Source organism: Dipodomys merriami, unplaced genomic scaffold (genome assembly GCF_024711535.1).
Source record: "Dipodomys merriami isolate MVZ:Mamm:240054 unplaced genomic scaffold, mDipMer1.0.p SCAF_3, whole genome shotgun sequence".
Classification (NCBI taxonomy): Eukaryota; Metazoa; Chordata; class Mammalia; order Rodentia; family Heteromyidae; genus Dipodomys; species Dipodomys merriami.
Genome location: NW_027204492.1, coordinates 112,568,617 through 112,596,609, shown reverse-complemented (window position 1 = coordinate 112,596,609; position 27,993 = coordinate 112,568,617). Strand labels below are relative to the sequence as shown.

General features: G+C 38.8%; 2 protein-coding genes across 5 annotated transcripts in view; one reads left to right on the top strand and one right to left on the bottom strand.

Moving 5' to 3' along the window:
• Positions 1-24,912, top strand: Zrsr2 (zinc finger CCCH-type, RNA binding motif and serine/arginine rich 2). Of its 2 annotated transcripts, none has more exons than XM_070040819.1 (11): positions 1-106; positions 526-605; positions 2,490-2,568; positions 4,371-4,479; positions 5,688-5,774; positions 8,818-8,856; positions 9,442-9,560; positions 16,633-16,846; positions 19,963-20,018; positions 21,281-21,390; positions 24,328-24,912. In XM_070040819.1, the coding sequence occupies exons 1-11, from the start codon at positions 69-71 to the stop codon at positions 24,840-24,842; spliced, it is 1,446 nt and encodes a 481-aa protein (XP_069896920.1). In that variant the 5' UTR covers positions 1-68; the 3' UTR covers positions 24,843-24,912. The 2 variants fall into 2 exon arrangements, with proteins under 2 accessions (XP_069896920.1, XP_069896919.1); XM_070040818.1 differs by lacking the exon at positions 1-106 and adding an exon at positions 128-369.
• A 1,246-nt stretch (positions 24,913-26,158) lies between these two features.
• The window catches only part of Ap1s2 (adaptor related protein complex 1 subunit sigma 2), a 30,617-nt gene continuing 28,782 nt past the window's right edge, over positions 26,159-27,993 (bottom strand). For all 3 annotated transcript variants that reach the window (XR_011376081.1, XR_011376082.1, XM_070040816.1), the window contains one exon: positions 26,159-27,733. Coding sequence is in view for 1 of the 3 variants with exons in the window: in XM_070040816.1 (XP_069896917.1) it covers positions 27,686-27,733 (48 nt within the window). In the remaining 2 variants the exon portion in view is untranslated. The remainder of the gene's footprint in view (positions 27,734-27,993) is intronic.

The following is a 27,993-nucleotide window of genomic DNA, read 5'->3' as shown; positions in this document are numbered from 1 at the left end:
CGCCCTCTCGGCTCGGAGATCCCACCTCTTCCGGTCACTTTTTTGGGAGGCGGAGCAGCACCGGCATCATGGCGTCTCCGGATATGATGTTTCTTAGGAAACTCAGGTAAACCCCGCGTGAGCGAGTGAGACCAAAGGACAGAGCAGGTCGAACTTGTACGGAGAGGACGAGCTGGGAGGAAAGAAAGGAAAAAGGGGGACAAGGAACTGAGCCAAGTGAGACAGCCGCCGCTGCCGCCGGAACCTTAAGCCTTCCTAGGGTGTGTCCTGGAGCGCCGCCGGCGTCCGCGGCTTAGGAATGTGAGGAATGGAACAGGTGGCTGATTGGAGAAGACCTGCTATTTTATTTGAGGGTAGAAAGACGAGGCGGTAGGCGTTGTAGTTAAATTGGGAGAAGCGAGGTTTTCCCTGCGGAGCACCTCATTGATTTCCTTCCTCTCTGGGGGCGCCCACAGGGGTGAAGCGGGGAACGCCGCCCGCGCGATCGCTCACACTGCTCTGTGTGTGTACTTTTCACTCTTGCAGCCACAAAAAGTACAGGGCCGTCCTGAAGAAGGAGAAACGAAAGAAACGTCGGCAGGAACTCGCCCGATTAAGAGATGCAGGTAATAGCCCCACGCCTTACCCCGTTTTCTGTAGGGGGGGCAGAGAGGGGAGGAAATAGATCCCTTTAACTCCTGTCCACACTTGATGGCTTGACGTCAGAAGAAAGTCAACTCTTTCATTTGAGGCATTGCCTGCCTGCTGTTTCTCTGTTAAGCTGATAGTTGCATCTGTATCAAGAACACTAGGTGGGAGGAGTAGTGAGCAATTATTATGTGTTTTCATAATGAATTACAGTACTTAACCACACCTTGTACACTGTGGCATGGTTTGTTTTGTTTTTGCAACAGGAATGCAAGATTTAGATTAGACATTTTACTGATTTTCCCTAAACTTTAGTAATGTATGAGACAGTCTAGGTTAGGCATGGCGCTCTAAGCTAGTACTTGCAGCAGAGTTACTCAGGAGGCAGAGATCAGGATACAGTTGTCTCTGCAAAAGCAGATAAGACTTTCTCAACTAATAAAACAACTGTGTGGAAGGCAGAGGTACTGAGGATGGAGTCTAAAGCCAGGAAGGCATAAGTACAGGACACCCGATTTGAACAATAAAGCAAAAAAGGGCAGGGATGTATCTCAAATGATAGAGCATTTTGATAGGCAAATGTGAGGCTCCAAGTTCAAGCCCCAATAATGACAGAGAGACAGAGAACTGGCCCTTATTTGTCTCAAGGCACTACTATTTTAGTATTGATAGTATCAAGCTAGTTATTTTAGTATCAACCTAGTTCTGAAACTCTTACTTGATTATGAAATAGCACACTTAAAATTAGAAAGCCATAGGGAATTACATATCAGTACAATGCAAGTGTGCATTAATGATTTTCACAAGCAAGTTTGCAATGCCTCTATCACTGTTGCACTATGGGTTAGATTTTTCCCCTCTATTAAACTACAGTACAATCATCATTTGGCCTTCATATGAAAGAACCTAATATTTGTTTATGTTATCTAATTGCTTAACACAATAGAATTCCCACTTAGTTATACAATTACATGTCGTTATAAATGCAGATGGTAGCACTGAAAAAGTCCAGAGACTGTGGCCTCAAGTAGTAATCAGGAGCCTTGAGAATTATAGGCATAGAATTTTCATGTGCTATTGGAATTTCCAGGTGACTATTTTATTAGCAGCACTTGGAATATTTAGAATGGAAGGAACAATGTGTTTACCTGCAACCTGTATAAGAACCTCTCTTTTAGTAGTTGAAAACCGTTCCACTAGAAGCAAGACTTTGTGTCTGTGTAGGGGATGAGAAGTAAAACAAAGGTAGGCTGATGTTACTGGTGCTACTGTAGTTTTAAACCACCTTTTTGAAGTTCTCAGCTATTTTACTTTGCTCACTTTATCTTTTAATTACCCTTTTTTAAACAATAAAATACCACCTTCTTCTTTCCTTTCCCTATTTTAAATCCTCTAGCAGCTGGTATTTATATTGTGTTGATTTTTTTTAATTTCACAAAGTCATTTTAGAACTGTCATGGTAAGTCAGGTAGATAGTATCCCTTAGCAATTTATCCAGTAGAAGAATCTGAGTCCCTGGTCTGCTCAAGAGTATATAATTAATGGTAGATCCAAGATTCATCACCTGTCTAGTTCTACTCACTCCAACTCAATTCTTTCCTTAGTGGTGCTTCATGAATACTATGAACTATGACTGTAGTACATATTAGATGGACAAACATTACCCAGAATGCTAGAAAATTGAGTGTTACTATAATAGTACATTGTCTTCTAACACCCATTATTTTTTCTAATCACGTGGTACCAAATTTGGGTGAGTAGGATCACTATTATTAGAAAGATTAAAAGATTGTACTTTCTTCTTGAATTTATTAACCAAGGATTTACAATATTCAGCTTAATATATATTTGAATTCCTCTAGGCATTTCACAGGAAGAGAAGGAAGAGGATACTTCTGTTGAAGAAGAAGAAGAAGAAGAAAAGCAGTTGGAGAAAGAGAGGTCAATGCTAACTGAAACATTTAAAGCAAATTCATATATTTACTTAAAAAATAACATCAGCCTTTACTAACTAGTACAGGTTTTCTATATAAAACTTTGTTCAAAATAAGTCTTACCTCCTATAAGCTATTTAAGTCTCTAGCTGAATGGCTAACATCAGATGTTATCTTTTTTTAATGGAAGTATTTTCCACAGTCTTTGCTAATTGACTGATGGTTTTTTTTCTAGAAAAAAAAGAAAATTAAATACTTAGTGAGTACAAAAAAATTGCAAGATCTTCAGTAAATGTGGCACTCCCAAAGTTAGCCATTGTTACGGAATATAAATGTCCCGTGCATATATACTTCTATAATGTGATGATACTTATACAAGTTTTTCTGTAAATTGCTGAAGGGAAAGGGAAAAGGAAAGGAGAAGAAAGAGGCCAGTAAATGTTGAACAACAAATAGGTGACAATCGAAAAGGAAAACTAAAGTATAATTCAAGTATAAAGTTAAAAAACAGAATTTATACATTAATGAAGTTCCACAGTAATGAAAAATGGAAAAAAAATGTTGATTCTGGAGTTTGAAATCAAGGCTTTGTACTTGTTCAGCTGGCATACAATCAGTTGAGCTATGCCTCCAGCCCTGCTTTTTGCTGGCTACTTTGATGGAGTCTAGTGCACTTCACATATCTGGGTTGGCTTTGAGCCACTGTCCTCCAGATCGCGTCTTTCTGACTAGCTAGGATTACAGAGCCATAAGCACCCAATTGATACATTGCTTTCTCACTAAACAAATAGTACATATATTTCAGTGTTGATGTAGCAATCTGATTATTTATCCATAATGTATTGTTTTCTACTGATTGCTCTCAGGTTATAATGGCTTTGTACTGTTACATAAAAAGTTACATATAATATTTACATGTCCTTGGCAATTAACATTATAGCCTTAGAAGAATGCCTAGAAATGAAATTGTTGGGCTCAAAGGATGTCTGTAAAAATGTAGATGACCAATAGAAAGAATATTCTGCTTTGCAGTTTACAACCTTGCCAGCAATAAGTCAAGATGCTAGTCTCCCCAGACCGTTACTCATGGTTAGATACTTGAAGACAAATCATAGGAGTATTTTAACTGTGTAGAGAAATAATCAAAAGCTTTCTGGCAAAAGATGTTGGGTATTTATAGACTGCAGTTGTGCAATTGCCACATTTAAAATACATAAAGTAGCTTGGGATTGGTGATTCACATCTGTAATCAGGAGGCTGAGGTAGGGTAGAAGTCTGAAGCTGGACTGGACTACGTACTGACTTTTAGACAAGCCTGGGCTCTATACTAAGACCCAGTAGCAAAAGTATGACAACAAAAAATACTGGTGCACATCTGTAATCTCAAGAAAAGGAAGTAGAAGGATTATGCTTGTAGGCTCTCCCTAGGCAAAATTTTGACCCTATCTGAAAAATAAACTGAAAGTATAAAGGGATGGGAAGTATAGATTGTTGCCTAGATCTGAACTCTAGTAGGAGGAAAAACAAAAAAGCCTATAGGATAGGAAGACTAATGCTTTCAAAATGTGAAAAGTGAAGTTTCTTTTGAAGCTTGTCATTTGCCTTATTGACAAATGAATATCACTGTGATCACCTTAATGGGAAGGTGGTGTACTCATTTTCTTATGTGAAGGTTGTGGTAGCTATTTCCACTGGTGAAATTAGAAATAAGTGATTGTAATTTACGTGTGTGTGTGTGTGTGTGTGTGTGTGTGTGTGTGTGTAGATCAATTCCTAGTTCTTCTTCTTGATTGCTTTTTATGTTAATAGGCAAAAATTACATGAGCAGTGGTTGCTGCGGGAGCAAAAGGCACAAGAAGAATTCAGAATAAAAAAGGAAAAGGAAGAGGCAGCTAGAAAACAGCAGGAAGAACAAGAGGTAAAGTATTAATCAAATAACCAGTGAAGTAATTAGTAACTAAACAAAATAACACCATATCCAAAGTATATCATCATATATATGCATGAAAATATCATGATGAAGCCCATTAGTTTTTAATTCTTTTAAAAATTCAAATAGTTGTAAAAAGGGTTTCAATTTTTAAAAATATAATTTATTATTATTAAGGTATTGTAAATAGGGGTTACCTTTTCATCAGTTAGGTAGTGCGTATAAATCTTTTTGGACAATATCACCCCTTTCTTTGCTAATCACATACCCCTCTCAGTAAATACATACTTCAGCTTTCTGGTGTTCGTTTTGTTAAATTGTCTGTACTTGTTCAAAAGGCTGACACCAGGGAAACTGCATACCACTTGAGTTAGTTTGATTGTATATTGTAAAGTCCATTATTTTGTACAATTAATATACAGTGATAAAAATGTTAGAAACAACAAAATGGATTTGTGAGCTTTAAAAAGTTACATATCTTTAACTTTAAAAAACAACCTGATAATCATTGTACCATTCTTGGGATTTGAACTCAGGGTCTGGGAGCTATCCCTGAGCCTCTTGGTGCTCAAGGCTAGCGTTATACCACTTGAGACACTGCACCACTTCTGGCTTTTTCTGAGTGATTTATTGGAGATAAGAGTGTCATAGACTTTTCTACCTGGGCTGGCTTCGAACCATGATCCTCCAATCTCATCCTCAGAGAATTTGTTCCTTATTCTATCTTCATGTCCACCAAGTGGTATTATAATTAGATTTGAGAGGAAGTGCTCACATAATGTTCACCTACTTTCTGTTTTGTTATACCTCCCATAATAAGCCATGATACTGATATGTTTGCTTCATTACACTTAAACTCACTTTATGGGCATCTGTTGCTACAAAATATATTAGATCTTGATAGCATTGTGAAATAAAATTTTGGAGAATCCAGATGTAAAGTGGTATGAAGCCCAAATCATTTCACAGGTTTGTATTTTTATCATGGGAATTTTACTAATATTTTTAAAGTTTTCATTTATTTTCCCTGTTTATTCAATGCTTTTAAAAAGAGAGTCTGAGCAAGGATGTAGCTAATTGGTAAAACGCTTGCCTTGCATAGGTAAATCCCTGGGTTTGATCTTCAGCATTGTAAAAGAAGAAAAAGAAGTGAGTGTGAAAAATAACTATTCTCTGTCTCTTTTTAACCTTTAAAGAGAAAATTAAAGGAAAAATGGGAAGAACAGCAGAGAAAAGAGAAAGAGGAGGAGGAACAGAAACTTCAGGAGAAGAGAGAAAGAGAGGTGATTCCTGTCGTGGGAGGATAGACACACCACATGTCTTCTTGGGGTGCACATTGCTGTATAATGGGTTTGCAGAAGAAGCCGGGGGCATATCAGGGTTGGAGGTTTTTGTTTCTGTTTTCTTTTTGCTTTGTTTGTTTGTTTGTTTGGAAAGTCCTATATTTAGTCTAGATATGCATCAGAGTTTCCTTACCATAACCATACTCATCTTTGGATCTGTGGAGTGACAGGTGCCTCCAAAGTTTTCTCCAGTTTTACTCAATTTACCCGTTATACCAGGCATTGGCAAGCTTTTGTATTTAAAGAGCAAGATAGGAACTTTAGGCTTTGGTGTCTCTGTGGCCTCTCTCACAAATGTCCAGCTTTGTCAGTGTACCAGAAAGCAGTCATAGATCTAGATAATACATAAATGTATGGCAATGGTTGTATTCCAGTCAAACATTTCTACAAAGCAGGCTGTCAGCCCTGACTTTACACTATACTTTTCTATCTGTAGAAAGTATTTTTCTGCGATTCTGCTGATTCTCTTGATTCCTATAGATGGTATTTTATGTAGTTTTCACATTTATTTAATTAGGGATTTAATGGCTTATGACATATCAGAATTACTTGATTTAAAGAAATCAGGAACTCAAATATTGTGGAATTAAATCTTGTGTTGTTATTAAAGTTTGACTTTTCTAACTTGGACTATAAAGGCAAATGATAGTTGGTTATTTTAAATAATGTGTATATGTATATCTTCTATATCTTCCAGGCTTTTAAAAAGGTTCATTTGGTTTGTTTTGCTGCTACTCTTTACCAGTGCATGTATTTAAAAGATAAAACAGATCATCTTTCCCTGGCTGATTCATCAGGATGTATGATTTTGGAATATTTCTAAATTGGAATAGCATAAAATTGGGTAATTGCCTTATTGTTGGGAAAAATGCATTTGTTTTCATCTTAGTCATGATGGGAAGCATCAGTCTCCATGACCTTTGTTGTGTATCAAGCATCTGTTCCCATGCAAATCCTTTGCATACTTTGTTAGGTTTTTAGGGGCACAAAAATTACTTGAAGCTTGTCATATTTTACAGAGAGGAATCAATTCCTATTTTAACTTAAAATATTCTTCATCAGTGGTCTTGAGGGGGGAGGCTCAGTATAAAGCTAAGCCTTCTTTTAAATGCTTTTATTTCAAAGGAAACCTTGTGAGTCACTAAGGAATGAACCAGCTTCTGAGCATATATAAAGGAACATGCGATGTGTGTTTCTGCTCTGTATTCATAGATGGAGATAGATTAGTGAGAAACAACACAGTCACTGCTGTTATTGAGCTACTTTTCCAGATCTGGTGGGTATTAGGGTACTGGTGGGAGATGATAAAACAAATCATTTAAAATACAGTAAAATATGCCGGGCACTGGTGGCTTATACCTGTAATCATAGTTACTCAGAAGGCTGAGATCTGAGAATTGCTGTTCAAAGCCAGCCCAAATAGGAAAGTATGTGAGACTCTTATCTCCAGTTAATTACCAAAAATCTGGAAGAGGAGCTATGGTTCTAGTAGTAGGTCATTGGCCTTGAGCAAAAAAGCTCAGAGACAGTACCCAGGCCCTGAGTACAAGACCCACGAGTGGTGTGTGTACCATTCACAACACACACACACACACATACACACACACACAAATAAGATAATGTTAAGTTCTTTAAAGAGATAAAGGAGAGTTATGGGAATGGGGGGGGTCCTTATTTAGGTGATTTGAGCAAGGAAGCCTCTGAAGATGTGATATTTGAGCTGATGCCTGAGTATAGATCTTGGGGAGAAAAGACTTGGCAGTGGAAAGAAGGCCTGGGTACCTAACAGGAGCATTGGAAGAGGTGAGGACAGGAAGGGTCAGATTATAAAGGGCCTATTGGATTTGAAGAAAGTTTGGGTTTTCTGGTTAAGTGTAATGGGAAGCCATTGAAAGTTTTTTAAGCTGAGAGTGACCTTATACCATTCATATTGTTACTTCCACTAGAGCTACAATAAGGCTATAAAACTGCCATTGTAGATAGGGATGATGGTGGTATGGATGAGGGTGGAGCTTAGAAAAGATAAGGACAAACATTTGAGCTGTATTCTAGGCTGAGTTAACAGGACTGTAGGTGGTTATTTGAGTGGAAGTGAGAAGGAAAGGGAGAGGATTTCAAGCTCATATTTTAAAAGTTGTTTTGCTTCAACACATGGGCAAATGGCAGCATGGTTTAGGAGTTTGTAGGCAAGGGTATATAGAGGAGAACATGAGTTCTATTTGAGGGCCAAGGTAATGTTAAGTGGCAAAGTACATCCTAAGCACATGCAGGGCTCTGGGGTTGATCCCTAGCACCATAAACAAATGACTGAATGAAAAGAAAGACTTCTGAAATACGTTATGTTACCAGGACTCTTCTGTGTCCAATAGAGTTATCAAGTAAATAGCTAAACATGAGTTATTTATTTCTTTGAGGAGCTAGAGAAGAGAATTCTGTAGAACACAACTTAAAATGTCTTTAAATGTGAAATAGTAGAAATTTTATGGGAACGTTGCAGGACTTCCTTTGCCTTAATGAAAGTTTGAAATTTCTCCTAAATCTTAATTTCTACTGATCATGTCACCCTTTGACTTCTGTTAAATACTTGTGATGTTTAACCTAGCATTCTTTTCTATAATGTTCGTTAATATCTTAAAAAAACAAGATAATGGTATGTATGTTCAAATATACCAAATATTATTGTTACTGAGCTTTTATAAGATTTTTTATAAGATTTTGTAATGTGTTCTATTCAATTTTCTATTTGAATAAAAATTCTAAGATACATATCCTTTGAAAGCTTTCAGAAGATCTGTGCTTAGAACATCAGAACCTGAAGCTTTTGTGTGTGTGTGTGTGTGTGTGTTTGTGTGTGTGTGTGTATGAGTATGTATGTATATGTGTGTATTTTAGTTGTTCCACATCAGATTCTAACCAGAGAAACCAGATATGACTTAACCTGATTTTTGGGTTTTCATTAGTCCTATGTTTGCCCCATTTGTAGGAAGCCATGCAGAAGATGCTGAATCAGGCTGGAACTGAGGTATTTTTAAAACCTTTCATTAAGAATTCTTAAGACTAGTTACTGTGTCAGTAGAACAATAATTACTATAGTGTTCATTGTGTAGTAGGCCTCGTAGATCACATCTGAATATCTGGAATCACGTTGGCGCCTCTTCAGTTTGTCAGCAAACAAAACTTTATTGATGAACAGAAACAAATGGAATTGAATAACCCCACACACTACTTATTTAAAGTGCCTTAAAGTATTGTAAGCCACATCACATACCGTTAGCTTCAGATGTCTCCTTGATTCAGAATATCATCTCCATTTCACAGTGGTAGCTCCATAAGTTTTGGGACTCTTTCCAGAATAGATGGACAGAAGAGAAACTGAAGTGACTGTCTGTGGTGGCAGTAGTGGTGGCTGATCAAGGAAAGTGACTGGGAGAGAGAAATACAGCTTTTATCTCTGGAAAAGTTGCTTGTGTTGATTGCCTATCATATCTTAAATGTCAATGTTTAAAAAAATGAAATCTTTTTGACTGAAAATATTTGGATATTGTGGAATCACTTAGTCTTTCATGGGCTTTTATATCACCAGTAAAGTTGTGGTTATTTTCAACAGTTGGACAGTATTGTCACCTGGCAGAACCCAGAACCACCCACGGATTTAAGAGTAGCGGAGAAAGATCGAGCCAGTTGTCCATTCTACACTAAAACAGGAGCATGCAGATTTGGAGATCGGTAACTAATTTTGCTTTTTCATGTCAGATTCAAAATGGCGAGGGGTTTTGAGTTCTCTTTTGGAAGCGGCCTGGGTTTCAGTTTGCAATGTTCATCATAATGCATCTGCTTCTCCATCTCCTCAGCTCTGTTCATCTCTGTTTTCTCTAGCCTGTCCTCCAGGTGGCCTTAGCTGAGAGACTCCTTTGCAGTCTATACCTTTAGGAAAACCTTCTTGCCTATTAGTTTCTTCCTGAAAAACAGTATGAACACTCAGATTTAAGAGCACACTTAGACTCAAGACACTTCTAGGTTCAATAATTGGCATCAGTGCTGAGTGCAAAAGTCACCTAAACTCTGGGTCTTAACTCCTTCATCTGTGAAATGGGGAGGAAGCATAGTATTATCTTCCTAAGGGAACTGTGAGACTGGAATGAGTGAAGGCATGACAAATACTGTGTGGCCACTGATATTTTCATTATTACTGTTGTCAATTAGACTGAAACATTCTTGATCTCTGCCCCCTCCCTCTTTTTAATAAGATGTGTGGAAATCTCTTTCTTTCTCTAGTCATTTACCAAATATTTGAACACCTACTCCATACCAAATCATGGTTTTTTTTATAATTTGGTTAATTCATGAACAAATCAAAGGTAGATAATTCCTAGTAGTGACCTTCTGAGGCAAAATCTATTACTTCATATTCATCATAAAAGAGAAGATTTAATCCTGATGTTAATGTGTTATTAATCTTAAAAGGGATATGAGCAGTGTAATTCATAGAAACTATATTTCATCCTTCAGGTTTTGTTTATTCATAAATGATCCATGCCATGAATTTTATTTCCTTTGAAAATATGGCTGTGTACCCAGTGGCTTACACCTGTAAACTTACTACTCAGGAGGCTTAAAACTACAGGTTCAAGGCCATCCCATGAAGTCTGGGTTCACTAGACTTCATCTCCAAAATAACCAGCAAAAATCAAGGTTGGAGATATAGTTCAAGTGGTAGAGCACTAGCTAAGCAAGCATCAAGTCTTGAGTACAAACCTAGTACTAAAGAACAAAAGGAAGAGAGAGAGAGACAAAGAAAGAAAGAAGAAGAAAGAAAGAAAGAAAGAAAGGGAAGGAGAGGGAGGGATACAGACTTGAGAAGAGGATAAAGTGAGATATGAATTTTCTCTGGCTTTTTCTTTTCTTTTTTTTGGGTCCAGTCGTGGGGCCTGAACTCTGGGCCTGGGCACTGTCTCTCAGCTCTTCAGCTCAAGGCTAGCGCTCTACCACTTGAGCCACAGTGCCACTTCCAGCTTTTTTCTTTGTGCTTATGTGGTGCTGAGGAATTGAACCCAGGGCCTCAGGCATGCAAGGCAAGCGCTCTACCACTGAGCCACCTTCCCAGCCCCATTCTCTGGATTTTTCTAATTAAAGCTTTCACAGAGTTTTCCTTCATCTTGTTTTTGTTAGTCCTGGGGCTTGAACTCAGGGCCTGGGTGCTATCTCTGATCCTTTTTATACTCAAGATTAGCACTCTACCACTTGAGCCAAAGCATCACTCCCAGCTTTTTCTGAGTAGTTTATTGGAGATGAGAGGCTCATGGACTTTCCTGCCCTAGCTGGCTTCAAACCATAATCCTCAGATCTCAGCCTCCTGAGTAGATAGGATTACAAGTGGGAGCCATTGGCGCCTACAGTTTTTCTTTGTTTTGTACAAGTTCTGTGATTCGAATTCAGAATCTCCCAGTCACTCAGTGTGCTTATTCATGGCTGGTGCTCTACCACTTCAGCCATGCTTTAAGCCCTGCTTTTGCTGGGTAATTGGAACTAGAGTCTCATGAACTTCCCTTACCTCACTTCAAACTTTTCTGCATCTTAGCCTACTGAATAGTTAGGATTACAGACAAGAGCCACCGGTGCCTGGAAATTTTTCTTTATATATTTTTTTCTTTTGCTTTTGCTTATACTGTGGCTTAAACTCAAGGCCTTGTACTCGCTTGGCTTGGTTGCTTGGCTGGCACTGTACTATTAATTATACTTCCATCCCCCCCCCCATTTTTCTTTTCTTTTTTTTTTTTTTTTTTTTTTACCAGTCCTGGGTCTTGAACTCAGGGCCTGAACACTGTCTCTGAATTTCTTTTGCTCAAGGCCACCACTCTACCAGTTGATCCACAGCACTACTTCTGGCTTTTTCTGTATGCGTGTACTGAGGAATTGATCCCAGGGCTTCATGCATGCTAGGCAAGCACTTTACCACTAAGACACATTCCCAGCCCAAACAGACTAGGTATTTTTTTTGTTGTTGGTCATGGGGCTTGAACTCTGGGCCTGGGCGCTGCCCCTGAGCTCTTCAGCTCAAGGTAAGCACTCTACCACTTGAGCCACAGCACCATTTCCTCATTCTTCATTTTAAAAAAATTATTTGGGGGCTAGAAGTGTGGCTCAAGTGGTAGTGCTATGAAGCAAAAGGCCCTATGTTCATACTTCAGAACTGCCCCTTCCCCCAAAAAAAGAGAAAGAAAAGGAAAAAACAGGAGTGTAATGCATGTCTGTAATCCCAACTATTGAGGAAGTAGACATAGTGGCATTGTAGTTCTGGGCAGAAGCATAAGACTCTACTTGAAAAAAAATAAAGCAAAAAGAGCCAAGGTTGTGACTCAAATGGTAAAGCACTTGCCTAGGAAGCAAAAAGCCCTGAATTCAAACTCTAGTTCTCCATCCCCCACCAACAGAAACAGTAGTTCTCAGCCCATATTTGAATAATGTGAATGGCTTTAGGAAATTGCCTTACCAAACAAAATCATCTCATTATCAAACCATGTAAATCAGAATCTCAGATAATTAGGAGGACTTAGTGTGAAATGTCCTCTGGTGTCTCTAATGTGCAATATGTAATTCTTTTTTTTATCTTACTGTTGTTATTGTTAAGATGTTGGGATTGCCTGCTTGTGAGGAACTGGTCACTAGGCAAAGGAAAATTTGTTCCCCTTGGTACCTTAGAAGCATTTCCTGAATGTACACTTTAATTTAGGAAGAAGTAATAAGAACTGATCAATGTACAGTGTCCCCCACCAGAAAAGGTGTTCAGCTGATGACCTTTCACAGATAAACATGACTCTGTTTCAGTTCTCATTTGTGTGGGTAGTTCAGTCAAGTTGCTTTTAAGGTTTTTCCAACAGTATCATCCCTTATGCTTATTTATGATGTGTCTCTAACACTTCTTCCAAATTTAAGACTTGTAGAGGTCAGATTCCAGATTCTCCTGCTAGGCATAAGTGAAAGATGGGTTGATGTCTTCAGTGGTTTAAAGGACCCAGTTGACAGGCAATTTCTTGTGGAAAGGCTTGTCAAACATACAGATACACTCTTTCAAGGAATGGCATTTGACAGTGGTCCAATTAATTGATGACCATTTCTTACTGTTTTCATAGGTATATGAACTTTCACCATCATGATTAAGTATGAAAGCAGTTCAGGAATTTTCATTGTTCCAATGATGAATTGATTGTAATACAAAGTTCTGTGAAATCCACCACCATCCTTCATCGAGTACCATCCTTCCACCCAAGCATACTGTTCTGTGTCCCCTTTTTTGTGCTGATCCTGGGGCTTGAACTCAGGGCTTGGGTGCTGCCCCTGAGCTTTTTTTGTTCAAGGCTAGGGCTCTGCCACTTGTGGTATAGCTCCACTTCCTGCTTTTTGGTGGTTAATTGGTGATAAGAGACTCATGGACTTTCCTACTTGACCTGGCTTCCAACCAGGATCTTCAGATCTCAAGTCTCCTGAGTAGTTATGATTATAGGCATGAGCTACTGGTGCCTGGCATCTATCTATTTTCTTTCTGTGGTGCCTGATGTCTACTTCCTTTCTATAGAGAGCCTTGTTGACTTGCTCCAGATAGTATAATCTTTTCTTCAGGGCTTATCAGATGTCAGAGAAATGCTTCCTTTCCCCCTTAACTTTTTTCTCCTTTTTCTCTCTTTCTCTCCCTCTCTTCCTTCTCTCCCTCCCTCCTCCCCCCCTCTCCCCCTCCCTCCCTTTCTCTCTCCCTCTCTGCCTCTCCCTTCCACCTTCAGGCTCAAGCCACTGCACCAAGCAGAGAAACACTTCTTTAAACTAAGCATTTTCTTTGTGTGTTTGTTTTTGTAATTAGTACAAAATTCAATTCTAGAATTGAATAAATTGTAGAATTGGTATTTTGGGGAGCCATACCTTAGAAGGGAGTTATATTTTCTTTTTCCTCCTAAAGGAAAGTGACCACTGAATAAAGGTAAAACTTATTTCTCTAAATCTTCACACCTTACTTACTTCCAGAAGTAATTTAACAAAAGCTTATGATTGGCTACATTAAATAAAATAAAATTGAAATCAAGGAAAGGAGGAGAAAGCAAATTATTGTAAATGTATGATGCTTCTGACTCTTTTTTTCTGATGATTCTTCCAAATTTATTCTTCTTTTTACAAAATTGTTTGGCCTTCCTAATTCATTGTTTATGAATATAAATTGGAAAATAAGCTAATCTATATCAGCAAAGTTGGAATTGAATTAAATCTACTATAGAGGATTTTAATGCTTCCTAGGGAAAAATAAACTATATTAGTTCTTATTAAAAAGAAAAAGTGACTGATAGGTATTTCTAGAGAGACAAAGACTTTCCTGGTATTTCATTCTAAGTGTGTTTCCCATGGTATCTTGGATAAAGCACAGGAAGACGAACCCTAATGTTGATAGATGGTTTATAACAATTGATCTGCAATTTTCTTGCAAACGTCCCTTAAAATGATCTTTCATAAAGGATTAGCACCTAACTTTAATGTGAAAGCAGTGATTCTATGGAGAACAAAGGTAGTGAGGATGGGAGGTACTCCCTTGAGATGAGACAACAGAAGAATACACTCAGTGGAGCAAAATGGGGATCCAGGCAGAGTCGAGTGACAACTTGACCTTGAGGGAGGAGGCATAGCAGGAAGCAGCCAGAGTTCCAAGGGAAGAGTACTGGGGAAGAATAGTACCTTGTACCTGAAGGGTCATTTGGATTCCCTTGACATTTCTTAATGTATTTGGATTAAGTAAAGTTCAATGATGTGTTTTCTTGTGACATTTTGACTGGAAGTCCCATCAGAGTGATGGGTAACTAGTGTGTCCTAAATCACTGATTCCCAAACATGGCTGACCCATCAGGACCAAGTGAAGAGTTCCTTGGACAACATGAGTTCCCTATCCCATGAGGTCTGATCCCATGACCAGAGAAAAGTCACTTTTCCCAGGTAATTCTAAGAAGCACACAAGCTCGGAACCATAGCTGTAGATGACTTTTTTAACATACTCATTTCTATTAGCTGACTTTTTCACACAACCATGGGGCTGGCTGGCCTTGTGATTGCAAAGACTCTACTTGGTCTCCAAGCCAAGTGAAGATTATTCCTCAGAGAGGGACGTTGGTGCTCTTCAGGTCTTAGGAATGCTCATAAATGGGAACTAGAGCCAAATTTATTCAGATCTAAGTATCCTGTGAACAGATTCTTAACCTTGTTAAATTGGTTCCTTGTTTAATTGTGTATGTGCTTCCATCCTTACAAGCTGACATTGTTACCAGGTTGAATCCTTTTTTCTTTATTTTTTCAATACTAATACTTTAGGAAATGAGTGTAATTACAAGGTCTCGAATTCAGTTATCCAGAAGGTCATTTGGAAATAGAAAAATTCACTTTAATGTGCTGCGCCTTCTGTAGAGGTACATAGATGCATTTCATTTCAGACCTAGAAACTGAGTGTGAGTAAATATTTGGTCACTTTAGAGCCATTGTTGTTTCCCCCTCTCCTCCAGTACTTGCCATATTCTTTAACTTTCTTTCTTCCTAAGTTGTTCTTTTTTCTTAAAAAATCATTTTACTTATTTTTGGCTGCATTGGGGTTTGAATTCTTTACCCTTAATAGATAGGTAATCTACTGCTCCAGTTAGGCCTCCAGCCCTTTTGCTCTCATTGTTTTTGAGGTCAGATCTTAACTTTTTGTCTGGACTCTCATTCTCATGTTTATGCTTCCTGCAAGCTGGGGTGGCAGGCATGTGCCATCTCACCTAGCTATTGGTTGGGATGGGGATCTTACAAATTTGCTCAGGCCCTGGGCCTTAAACCCTGAGCCTCCTGATTGATCTCTGCCTCCTGAGTAGCTAGGATTATAGATGTGAATCGCCAGCTCCTGATTTCTTTTACAGATTTTCAATAAGATTCTAACTAGGAAAATTTTTGCTTCTTTAGAACTGGGACTAAATACTAGGAGAAGGGAATAAGTAAGAAAATAAACTCATATAAAGAATTAGAAATCATTACTTGGGCACAGCCTGGTCAGTGTAAGCCTTAGCCCTGTTTAAACTGTGAGAAAAAAGTTCTTTACAGTTGTTAGAAACTCATGAAATAGAAATTCAGTTAAATTCATTGTACTGTAATGACCAGGCATCAGATTTTAGGTTAACTCAGATCTACCAGGGGTCTATGGATTGAGTAGATGTACAATTTCTAGGTTCCATTTCCTTCTCTGCAAAGTAGGGCTGTAGCACAACCAGGCTCAGAGGGAATAAAGGTAAAAAAAATGCATGAAAATTATGAAACTCTATATCCTCCTTTGTACATAAGTGAGATTACAATACTTCATTAATGAGAAATTGTTATTCTCTAAGTATTTAAATTAAATGAAGATTGTATAAAACCAGGAATACATTCTTCTCGCGTTCCTCTTGAGACCCCCCATTGGCATTTCATGTGTGTCATAATTTGTCACCCCAATGTCTTCTTTTCCCCTACCATTCAGCATATAGAAATCTTTCCGAACTTCATTTAGAGGTACCTGAATGACACAGAACTTGGAAATCATTCTTAATCATATATTTAAATGGAAAGCTCCTATCTTAGTCTTAGAAGAATTCCTTCACGTGCTGAAGCATGGCACCTGAGTAGCATTTCTTACCATACAGTTAAGTAAAACAACAACAACAACAATAACCGTAGCTGAGTCTGTCTCTTAAAGTTCTAAGGCAACATTTTTAGGTTCGCTTTTTTAAGTATTGGACTAATGGACTTGATTTTTTTTCATATATAGGTGTTCACGTAAACATAACTTCCCCACATCGAGTCCCACCCTTCTTATTAAAAGCATGTTTACAACGTTTGGAATGGAGCAGTGCAGGAGGGATGACTATGACACTGACGCAAGCCTGGAGTACAGCGAAGAGGAAATCTACCAGCAGTTCCTAGACTTCTATGATGATGTGTTGCCTGAGTTTAGGAACGTGGGGAAAGTGATTCAGTTCAAGGTGGGCATGGGTGTGAGGAGGGGACTGGTGCACTTCACCCTCAAGTTCTCCATGCGCCAGCGAGCTGGGGCTCGTGCTTGTCACCTGGGTGGAGCTGTGTGCTAGTAAGTGCCTGGTCCCAGGTCAGGCATGCAGGTACTTTGGCCAATCAGTGTCCCTTCATTTCTTTCTCCCTTTCCGCCCCCACTCTGAGTGATGCTATAGCGTTACCACATGAAAGCATGTGAAAGCATGTATCAGCATGCTAGTTTTCTGAACACTAGGGGCCGGGTTGCAAAGGACCCTTCATTTCTTGAATAACTTTGGACTATAGCTCTTTGTGGCATTTGAAATCTCTGTATCAGGTGGTCTGTATGCAGCCATGCAAGGCTTCGCTTAGATACCCCCTCTCCCCATGAGGACAGCATGGCCCGTCCTTCCTGTTGTAGGCACCTGACCTAGAACTGTGTGAACACACTCTGTGACTCAGCTCCACTCACTGAGCATTTTAGCCTACTGTGCCGAGGGGGGTCTGTTTGTACCTTCTGCTCAAGGTGCATGCTTTCTTTTGGAGCTACATAAAATGTAGAGAACTTGATTACTTTTTTTTTTTTTTTTAATATTTTTACTCATCGTCTGCTATCCATACTGAAAATAATGTTCTCAAACCATGGTTTGGGATAAAATAAGGGGAAAAAAAGAGGCATTCAAATAACATAATTATTTAAAAATATTCCTCAAAGCAAGGAGGGTAAGGCTAGATGTGATCCTTACTTCTGGAACCCATTTGTTAAACTGTAATACAGAAAGACCCCTTCCCTGTCCATCATTCGGTCAGATCTGAAACGGAATGACTCATGTTAGGGCAAGGAAAATATCCCACACTTCGGATTTTTCTTCTCTGCTGTAGGAAATGATAGTAGAGAGTTGAAACAGCCAAGTGACAGAGAGATTCCTGAATTTTTCAAGGCTGTTCTTTTGTTCCAGAGTTTTAGCAGGGATTTAGTATGTCAAGATAAAGTAAGGGGAAATGGGGGCAAAAAAGGGAGAAACATTTCCTCCTCTCCAAACAGGACATGAGAGGAAAGACCTCTGAAGGCTATACTTCCAGTAACTACTTTGAAGATTTTAAGACATTCTTTACAAGATTTTTCCCTTTAACCTTTATTCCTGTTGCATGCCCTTCCCTGCCTTCACTTTGCTCAGCACAAGCAGTAACCACTAAAACGGAAGTATATGCTCATGCCTATACGATAGCACACTGAAGCAAGCACTGGCCGCGGAAGCAATGTGCTTTGACTCACCTTGTGCTCTCAGCTATGTCACTTTAGCATGCAGAGTGAGATTGACCTAATTAACGCCAGTGTTTCCCATGAAGCATACTGTGTGGAGCATACAGCAGTGGTGTTGCTTTCAGGATCGACTGACATCTAGGATGTAGTTCAGGGGTAGATTACTTACCATACACAAGGCTGTGGGTTTCATTCCTACCACCACCAAAGAAATAAAATTAAATAAAAATTATTTACTTAGTTTTGTGTGTATGCTGGTAGTGGGGCTTGAACTCAAGGTTTCACACTTTTTTGCTCTACCACTTGAGCCATAACCTCCACTTCCAAATTAAATAAAAATGTATTAAAATATGAAAAAAATGAACTTCCAACTGGTTAATGGAAAATCACATATTACCGGAAGGAGCTAACAGACACTAACTCTATTTTTCCCCTTTTGATTAGAAACCTGGTAAGATAGCTGAGTTTATTCTAAACATGTTGGCAGTTAGTAAATTTCAGAACATCAAATCAATGATCAAAAGCTAATAATAGATCCTTGAGGGATCTGGATTAAATGGTATTTTTAAGCTTCCTGACACAGTTGACATGGACTTCTGAGGTTCTTCAAGAAATTCTTCTTTTGAAGGATGATGTTGCAAACTGTCCCCTTTTGGATGCTTGTAATAACAGTACTCTGAAACAAATGTATAAACTTATAGATTTGTTTTAACGATAAAAGCTAAGCATTAGTTGGAATTTTGGGGGATCTTTTCATATATAGTATTATTTAAAAATATATCAAATTTGTCATTTTTGAAGACACATGATGAAATGGTCAACCTTACTAGTAATAGAGACAGTATATGTGAAAATTAGCTATTCACATCTACCTGCTAAGCAGTTATACAGTGTGGTAATCAAGAGTAGGTAAAGGGTGTGTGTTAGCATAAGTCATTCCAGAAAGCGGTTTCGCACCGTGTAGTCATGGAAGCCCACAAATCATCATGTTCCTGCTTATGCAGATGAGAGAGGTCCTTAGACCCATAGAGAGGCATTCTAGAATATCACCGCAGTACTGTTCATGGATGAAAAATTGGAAGTACCTTGAGTAGCCATCACTAGAAGAGTAGATGTATAAATGTGATTATTTGATGTTTCTAGTAGGCAGGAGTTAAGTCCTTAAGTTTGCATTATTATGTCTTAGAAAAATACAGGATGACATTTACATAAGATTTTAAAATGTGCTAAGCAGTACTATATGTTATCAATGCATATACATGTTCCTTTGCATACATATACATAAGTGTGTATACCATGTTGCATAATATATACTTGTGTGATACATATCTTCTGGCATGCATATAGATGTATATATGCCTGTATGTCTATATATGTATAGTTGTGTCTGTAGATCTATGCGTGTATATACATGTTTATGTCTGCATTGTGAAAGCCACACCCAGACTCTCTTTAGTGCTTATTTAAGTTATGGAGGAAAGCGAATATGATGGGAGGATTTCAGTTGGGCCTCTAATGTTTTACTTATTCCAACACTTTCAATCAACTTTGAAAAAGTGTCAAGTGTTAAGTCTGGGTAGTACATCTCTGAATTGTTGAATGGTCTCTATACTCTTATGCATGTGTGAAACATTTCATATTATTGAAAAAGCAAACCAGACCTAGATCAATCGGGATCAGATAAGTGGAACAATTATGCCTTATACAGTTGATAGAGTTGCAATAGTATCTGTTTTGAAATTGGATCCCTAACTACTTTTAGAAATGTTAGCCCGGACAAAGTACATCTGATGACAAGATGTTTTCTTTAATTTCTCATGATCACGTTCCTCATTGTTCCCATAGGTTAGCTGCAACATGGAACCTCATCTGAGAGGCAATGTATATGTTCAGTACCAGACGTAAGTATTTTGGATGTGCCTGTCTTCGTGTTTTGTCATAGTAAGATAGTTTGATTCTGTTGATGTCGGAGACTTTCTCACTGGATATCTAGCCTTTATATGCACGGCATCTTCCAAAATGTAAATATTCAGAGCTGATGGGAAGCATTTGAAAAATAATACGGTTGATTTTTTTTTCTTTGTATAATTAAATATTTTGAATCTTTTACAGTATATTATATATATTTAAAAATTATTTATTAATTTTTTTCAGTGGTTGGGGCTTGAACTCAGGGCCTGGGTGCTGTCCCTAAACTCCCTTAAGGCTAGTGCTCTACCACTTTGAGCCACAGCTCCACTTCTGGTTTCCTGGTGGTTAATTGGCGATAAGCATCACACAGCCTTCCTGCCTGGGCTGGCTTTGAACTGTGATTCTCAGATCTCAGCCTTCTGAGTAGCTAGGATTACAGGCATGAGCCACCAGTGCCTGGCTATTGTTATATGTTTTAACAATGAAAATTCAAACTGAAAAAAGATGACTAGGATAGAGAGTATAAAATATAAATATTAAAAAGCCAACAAAGCCCCAAATAGTCAGTATGTATCTGGTCATATAAGAAAGTAGTTGCTGTAATTTTTCTGCTTGCCTTGCCATTTGCCTAGACAACACCCTGGCGAATTGATACAATTTACCACTGGAATGAAAATAACAGCAGTGTTAGTTGAGAAAGCATAGGCTCTAACAACAGAAAACACTTCTGCAGTTTCAATGGTACAGCCTTTCGGTTTAAGAGGCTTTGACTGAAACCAGTTTCCATGCATCAAAACCTCTTACAGGGCCTGGTGCTGGTGGCTCATGCCTGCAGTCCTAGCTACTCAGGAAGCTGAGATCTGAGGATCGTGGTTCAAAGCCAGCCTATGTAAAAAAGTACCCATGAGACTCAGCTTCATTGACCACTCAAAAACTGGAAGTGGAGCTGTGGCTCAAAGTGGCAGAGCGCTTAGCCTTGAGCAAAAGAGCTTAGAGACAGGGCTCAGGCCCTGAGTTCAAGCCCCATGACTGGCAGGACAAAAAGAAAAAAATCACTCACAGGGTTAGTAAGAAAGGTTCCTGAAAATTGTGAGCTGCAGGAGGCTGAATGCTCTAGTTAGGATGACTCCTGAGGCAGTATAAAAACTGTGAACTCGCTGGTCCAATAATAAATTAATAAAATGGTTAATAATGGGTTTCACCTGCCTATTAGAATTATTCTAAAGCACATCCTTTGGTTTTTGGTTCAAAGGGAAGAAGAATGCCAATCAGCACTTGCCTTGTTTAATGGCCGATGGTATGCAGGACGACAGCTTCAGTGTGAATTCTGCCCAGTCACCCGGTGGAAAATGGCCATTTGTGGTAAAAGACTATATAATTTTTGTCCCACTATATAAAGATCTATTCTTTCAGGGGAAGGGATGAAGTCTACCTTGTCTCTCACAGTAGATGAGCAGAGATGTTATAAATACAAAGGATGCAGCCATTTCCATTTGGAACAGACTTTAGAGGTTACTTTAGCGCAATGTATCAATGACAGAGTTGGGGCTAGAATTTCAGTTTTCTGATCCTCAGTCCAGGGCTGTGTGCCTAAAATTATAAAGTAGGAGACTTTAGCAGCTTTGTTTTAATAAATATTGTGATTTAAAAATTTCATGGGCCGGGCTTAGAGGCCTGTGCTTATAATCCTAGCTACTCAGAAGGCTGAGATCTGCGGCTCACATTTCAAAGCCAGTCCCGGCAGGAAAGTCCTCCAGACTCTTTTTTTCCAATTAACTACCAAGAGAAAATAAAAAAGCCAGAAGTGCAGATGTGGCATAAAGTGGCAGGGTGTTAGTTTGAGCACAAAAGCTCAGGAACAAAGCCCAGGCGCCCCAAGTTCAAGTGCCAGGATCAGCACCAAAACAAAAACAAAACCCCCCAAATAAAACAAAACTTCATGGGAGGCTAAGGCAGGATGATAATGAGTTTGGGGCCAGGCAGGATTACATAATGAGATCCTATTTCAATCAACCAACCAGCCAATTGTTAATCAGCCATTTATGAAGTGGGGAGGATTTTGGAATTCCTGGTTTTTGAAATATGTGGTAAGTTTTAGGAGTGAGGATAGAGGAGATGAAATTGTTTTCTCCATTAAGGAAGTTGCTTTTGCCAGTTCCTGAGATTGCAGTGTGATTTTAGTGAGGTGCTTCTGACTGTGGCTTTGACATTTCCAAAGTCGTCTTTAAAAAAGATAATAGCTTTGTCGTTTTCTCAGTGACTAGTGATATGTGCTCATTACTGACCATTTGTATCCTTGGAGAGGTATCTGTGGTTTAATCGTGAGTCTATTTTTTTTTTTTTTAAGATAAACAGGGTCAGTTCATTTGAAAGCAAAAGAAAGGCAGTGAAAAAGAAAAGTAGCAGAAAGTCTATGTTAGGAGAAGGAGCTAAAGAGGAGTCCCAGGCCCATTTTTAATTAGGATATTTGCCATTATATTACCAAGTCAAAAAAGTTCTTGCTATATTGTGCACACAGGACCAATCACAAATGTGATCTACAAATGTTTTCACCCATTCCATAGGTTGTCTTTTTACTTTGTGCTTAAAAGGAGTAGTATTTTTTAAGTCTAACTTTATTTTTCTTGCCTTTAGGTTTGTGCTTTTTAGGACCCTTTTGCTTACCTCAAGGTCACTAAGACTTACTATGTGTTTTCTTCATTTTATTTTTCATATTTAAGTTTCTGTGATCCAGTTTGAGTTAATTTCTGGGTATAGTGTACTACTTAACTATTTTACATATTTGCGGAATTTACAACTTAAAATAGAAATAAAGCCTAATATCTCCAAAAGAGTTTTAGAAGAGTTCAAATCGATGATTTTTTCACATCATCAAATAGTTTTTAATTTTTAAGTATATATTAATTGTACAAAGGGATTCATTATGATGGTTCCATATTCAAATTCATTTAATTAGCAAGTCTTTTGTAATAAAGCACTTGGCAAATTCAAGGCATTTGGTCAGTGTTTATTATCACTTTTCTCTTTAAGTAGAAACAATTTCCTCTTAAAGTGGAAAGAAAACAAATTCCTCAGCTATCAGAAACCATCTTTTTTTTTTTTTTTTTTTTGTGCTAGTCTTGGGGCTTGAACTAAGCGCCTGGGCGCTGTCCCTGAGCTTCTTTTGCTCAAAGCTAGCACTCTACCACTTGAATCACTTCTGGCTTTTTCTAAGTAGTTTACTGGAGTTCAGAGTTTCATGGACTTTTCTTCCCGGGCTGGTTTCAAACCACAGTCCCCAGATCTCAGCCTCCTGAGTAGCTAGGATTACAGATGTGAATACGGCCACCTATTTTTTAAAAAATATAATTTTATTGTTATTAAGGTGTTTCACCGAGGGGTTATCATTTCATGTCAGATAATGAGGACATTTCGTTTTGGACAATGTTACCCCTTCTGTTGCTTTCCCCTAGTTTCCCCTTCCTGTATCTGCCCACAACGTGTGTAGATGATTTTCCACATAGTGTTTACTGAACACCATGACTACATTTGTTCACTCTTTCTTCTTCCCTTTTTGCACCCTCCCTTGACCTCCCCTCAAAGCCAGACAAAAGAACAAAACAAAAAAGCAAAAACAAAAAGTTGCCACCTCCACCAAAAATAAAAAACACCCTCCCACCTTTCTGTTTTCTGAAATTTGTTTTGATAAATAGTATTATAAAGGTTCAGAAGAGGTATGCCTTTGAGATCCTCTACTAAGAGCATCTTCCTTTAGTCTGTTTGTATGTGAATGAGAAACTTTTTTTTATTGTAAAGATAACTGTACAGAGGGGTTATAGTTACATGAGTAAGGTAATGAGAACATTTCCTATCGAGCAGTGTTAGAAACCATCTATTTTGACCAGTCATTTGCCCTGCCATCAGAGCATGCTACATATGGTAGGGACCCCAAGGCCTGGCCATTTACTATTAATTAGGAATCTTGTTAATCAGCGCATGGTCAAATTCTGGAGCAGGTGATATGGTCACCATGTGTTCAGTTGCAGTCTGATGATACAATACTCTATTAATTGACATGCCTGGTTTGTTTCCACTTTCATTTGGTAAGAGGATTTATATATAGTCTATAGTATTTATAAGACTGTTGTAAATCTGGGAACCAAAGTATCACATCAACCTATATAGGCCCCGTTTAAGTAACACAGGGTTATAAATAATGCAAGCCCCTCCAAATATCAGAAATAGGGTATCTGAATAGGGTAAAGGACCCAGCCCACAAAGCACGCAATTAACTGTGGCTTCCTCCTTGTGCCTCTGCAGGTTTATTTGAGATCCAACAATGTCCAAGAGGAAAACACTGCAACTTTCTTCATGTGTTCAGAAACCCCAACAATGAATTTTGGGAAGCCAACAGGGACCTCTTGTGTCTAGATCAGACTGGCCCTTCCTTTGGGAAGAACTTGGAGAGGAGAGACAAGATGGGTCACCACGAGGAATACTATAGCAGGTCAAGAAGAAGAAGAAGCCCCAGTGAAGACAATTCCTACAAGAGAAATGGGGAATCTACTGCTAGAAAGAGAAGTAGTCATCGGGGGAAAAAGTCCCACAAACATTCGGCCAAGGGTCGTGGTAGGCACAGTTCAGGAAGTAGAGGAAGGAAGAGGGACAGTAGTCGGAGCCCCAGCAGCCAGAGCCACAGCCGCAGGAGCCACAACCACCACCGGAGCCACAACCACCGCCGGAGCCACAACCACCACCGCTGTAAGCACCGCCAGAGCCGGAGCCGGAGCCAGAGCCGGAGCCGGAGCCAGAGCTCATCTCCATGCAGGGATTAGGGCGGGCAAGTCAAGTCGTGGAGGTAAAACCATTGAGAGTCCCAATCCAAATAAAACTTTTATTCTTTAATGGCTGTGTATCACTGTGACTCCTACATGCATACATACATACGTACATACATACATACATACAACATACATATGACTACATACCTGGAGAGAGGGCAGTGAGTGCACATCCATTTGCACGGATATGTCATATGACCTCTGAGACCAATAAAAGTTGCTTTAAAGAAAGAAGTATGCCAGTTGCCCATGGCTCACACCTGTAATCCTAGCTAATCAGGAGGCAGAGAGCTGAGACTGGGGGGTGTGGATTGCAGCCAAATAGATAGGAAAATTGGTGAAACTGATTAAGCATCATAAAGCCACAAGTGGAGCAGTGACTCAAGTGGTAGTGTGCCAGCCTTGAGCAAAAAAAGCTCAGGGACAGCACCAGAATTCAAGCTCCAGTTCCAGCATGTGCATTTGCGCATCGCATGCGCACACACACACACACACACACACACACACACACACAATTAGGGATTGAGCCTAGTGCCTCACACATGCTTTGGTTTGCACTCTAGCAATAACCCTAACCCTTTTGCTTTTTGTTCCAGATAGGGTATCTCAAACTTACAGGCCTCCTGCCCCGCACTGCTAGAATAGCTATAAACTACAGGCATGCGGTTCTACACCTGGCTAAAGATAAATTTTTTTTTAAGTTTGATCAAAGGATTTTAGAATAACAATATTGAGTGATGAGGAAAAACTAAGTGTATGTCCTGCTCCCCGTGCAGGAAATGGGAGTAATAGACTTAATGGGGGTTGCTGTTTATAGCCTTTAATACTTTCTGAGCTGGGAGAATACACAGGGTCATTCATATCTTAATAACTCCCAATCCTTAGAAAATGGTTCTAAGGTGGGCAAGATGGATGCTGTTTAGTATTCTAAAACATGAAGATGCAACCAAGGCCCATCTAAAACACAGAAGTCTTTTTCTCCATTTCCCTTTTTACCTGTTGTAAAGTTTACAGTAAAACCGAATATTCTTAATTCATTGTGGGGAGGGGGGAGGAAGGGGAGGGAAATCCACTTTAAGGTCAAGCCAAAATTGAGATGTTGATCCTTTCCCTTCAGATGTCAATGGGGTGGGAGCTTATAAACCTTTGATAATTGTGGTAAACATCCATCTTAAACTTAGCTGCAGTTATATGGGGCTCTTGACTGTGCACCTTCAGTAGACAGGAGGTGAGAGTAATCAGATGGTTTGGATACCTTTGATTATCAGGAATAATCGTAGTTGGCTGTTCAGAAAGAAGTCAACTGCATCAAAGTTTTAAAAGCGACATTTATTAATTGAAAATAAATGTGTTAATACGCTCTGGGCAGCATGGAGTTCATGTTTTTAGTGAGTTGAAGTACATGAAAATGCCTTAGATCTGTTATTTATTGATGTGCTTATAATCACCAAATGCAGATGGGGGGAGGGGTGTCAAATGGTGGGAAAGGTTAACATTTTATTGAACATGAGAAATTCTTCCTTCAGCAGCTCTCCGTAGTTGGACCAACTTTTGGAAAGAGAGATTGAAAACACACTACAGTGTTTATATGGTGAACATTTATTACAACTGGATGTGATAAGACAGTGCTCATATGGTCTGATAGTTGTTTACAATCACAACAAAGCTTGATCCAGCCCAGCATATATACAAGGGAAAGTGTGAACACCAGGACATGTTTAGATAATGTATGAAAGTGACTGTTGAACAGTTACACGGCTTGAAAAATAGCGTGCCAGCTAGTGCCATTTTACTTCATTCAACTCTCACTTTGTAATACGAAAGGTTTTTCAATTTTTGTTAATGTTCTGCTCGCTAAGCAATGCCACAGAAGGAAAGGAAGCTGCTGTCAAGTGTTTTAGCACTTCTAACTGCAAGGAAGCAATAGAGAAGCGAAATAAATTTGGCTTTAACAAGCACCCCAGAAGGAACACTGGTACTTTCAAGATTGATTTTATGCAACGTTGAGAAGAACCATCCATAACAAATTCTGGAAGAGTCTGTTACCAAAACTTCCTGGCAAACTGATGATCTCACTTTATTTTGGGCCATCAAAAAACTAAGTAAATGATGAGGACCTCAAAAAACTCATCTTCAGGAATCAAATGGACCTTGGCCTTTTAATAATTTATGTGCTATTAAGAAACATTCTTTGTCCCTCATCTGGTTTGTTCATATTATTAATTTGTAGTGTAAAACAATATCATTCCGATCTCGTCATCAAAAACAATGGATGCTTTTTTTTGTTTGGCGTTAAGGTATGGAGTCTTTTGTATATAGGTCTTTTGTATAAATTTGGATTTTGCTTAAAGTTTCAGTAGCTCAATTTTCATTCACTTGATCTGTAACACGTCAATTCCCTTTATTCTTAGACAGGCTGAAATGGTGCCCTAATCTAGTCTTTGGTTCCATCAAACCAGCTTTCACATTCAAATTTGAGTTTTCTTGGTCAAACCCAGTAGTAAGTATATGTTGCATGATTTGTTTGAGATACATGTTATCCAGATATCATTCTTATATATGCACATAATCAACTAAAAGAAACGGATCTATAAAGTATCCCCCAAAGGTTTCTTTTTCTATATCTTTCCAATACATAATTTAAGTCCCTTAACTTATCATCTTTGATTCACCAAAGTTCCCTTTAAAAAAAATTGTGTAGGCCTGAATGAAGCAGCTTAGCAAAACAGTTAATACTGACAAGACATCATCTTACACCATTAGCTAACATGGACATGAAGGCAGTGACCATCTACAAGTGTGAAATGCCACAAGAAGTCATCAACAAGGGAGAAGAGTTATGTCAGTCCAATTTCTTCAAGAACACTACGTGGGGTTTCAGCTTCCTGTGGAGGGAAAATGTGACATTCTGGTAAGCAGATCCAGGGAGGGCCTCTTAAGGTGAAAAACGGACACGAAGGACATGCCCAGAAATATCCTACTAGTGACAGCCAGTTAGTTCAGTGCCCCAAACTCTGGAAGCCACAGAAAAGACATCACCATCTGTATTAAATATTTACTATAAATCCGCCAATGTATGGGGTTGCAATTAGCATAACACACAAAGCAATCAAACCAATGCAATTATAATGGATGAAATCACTGG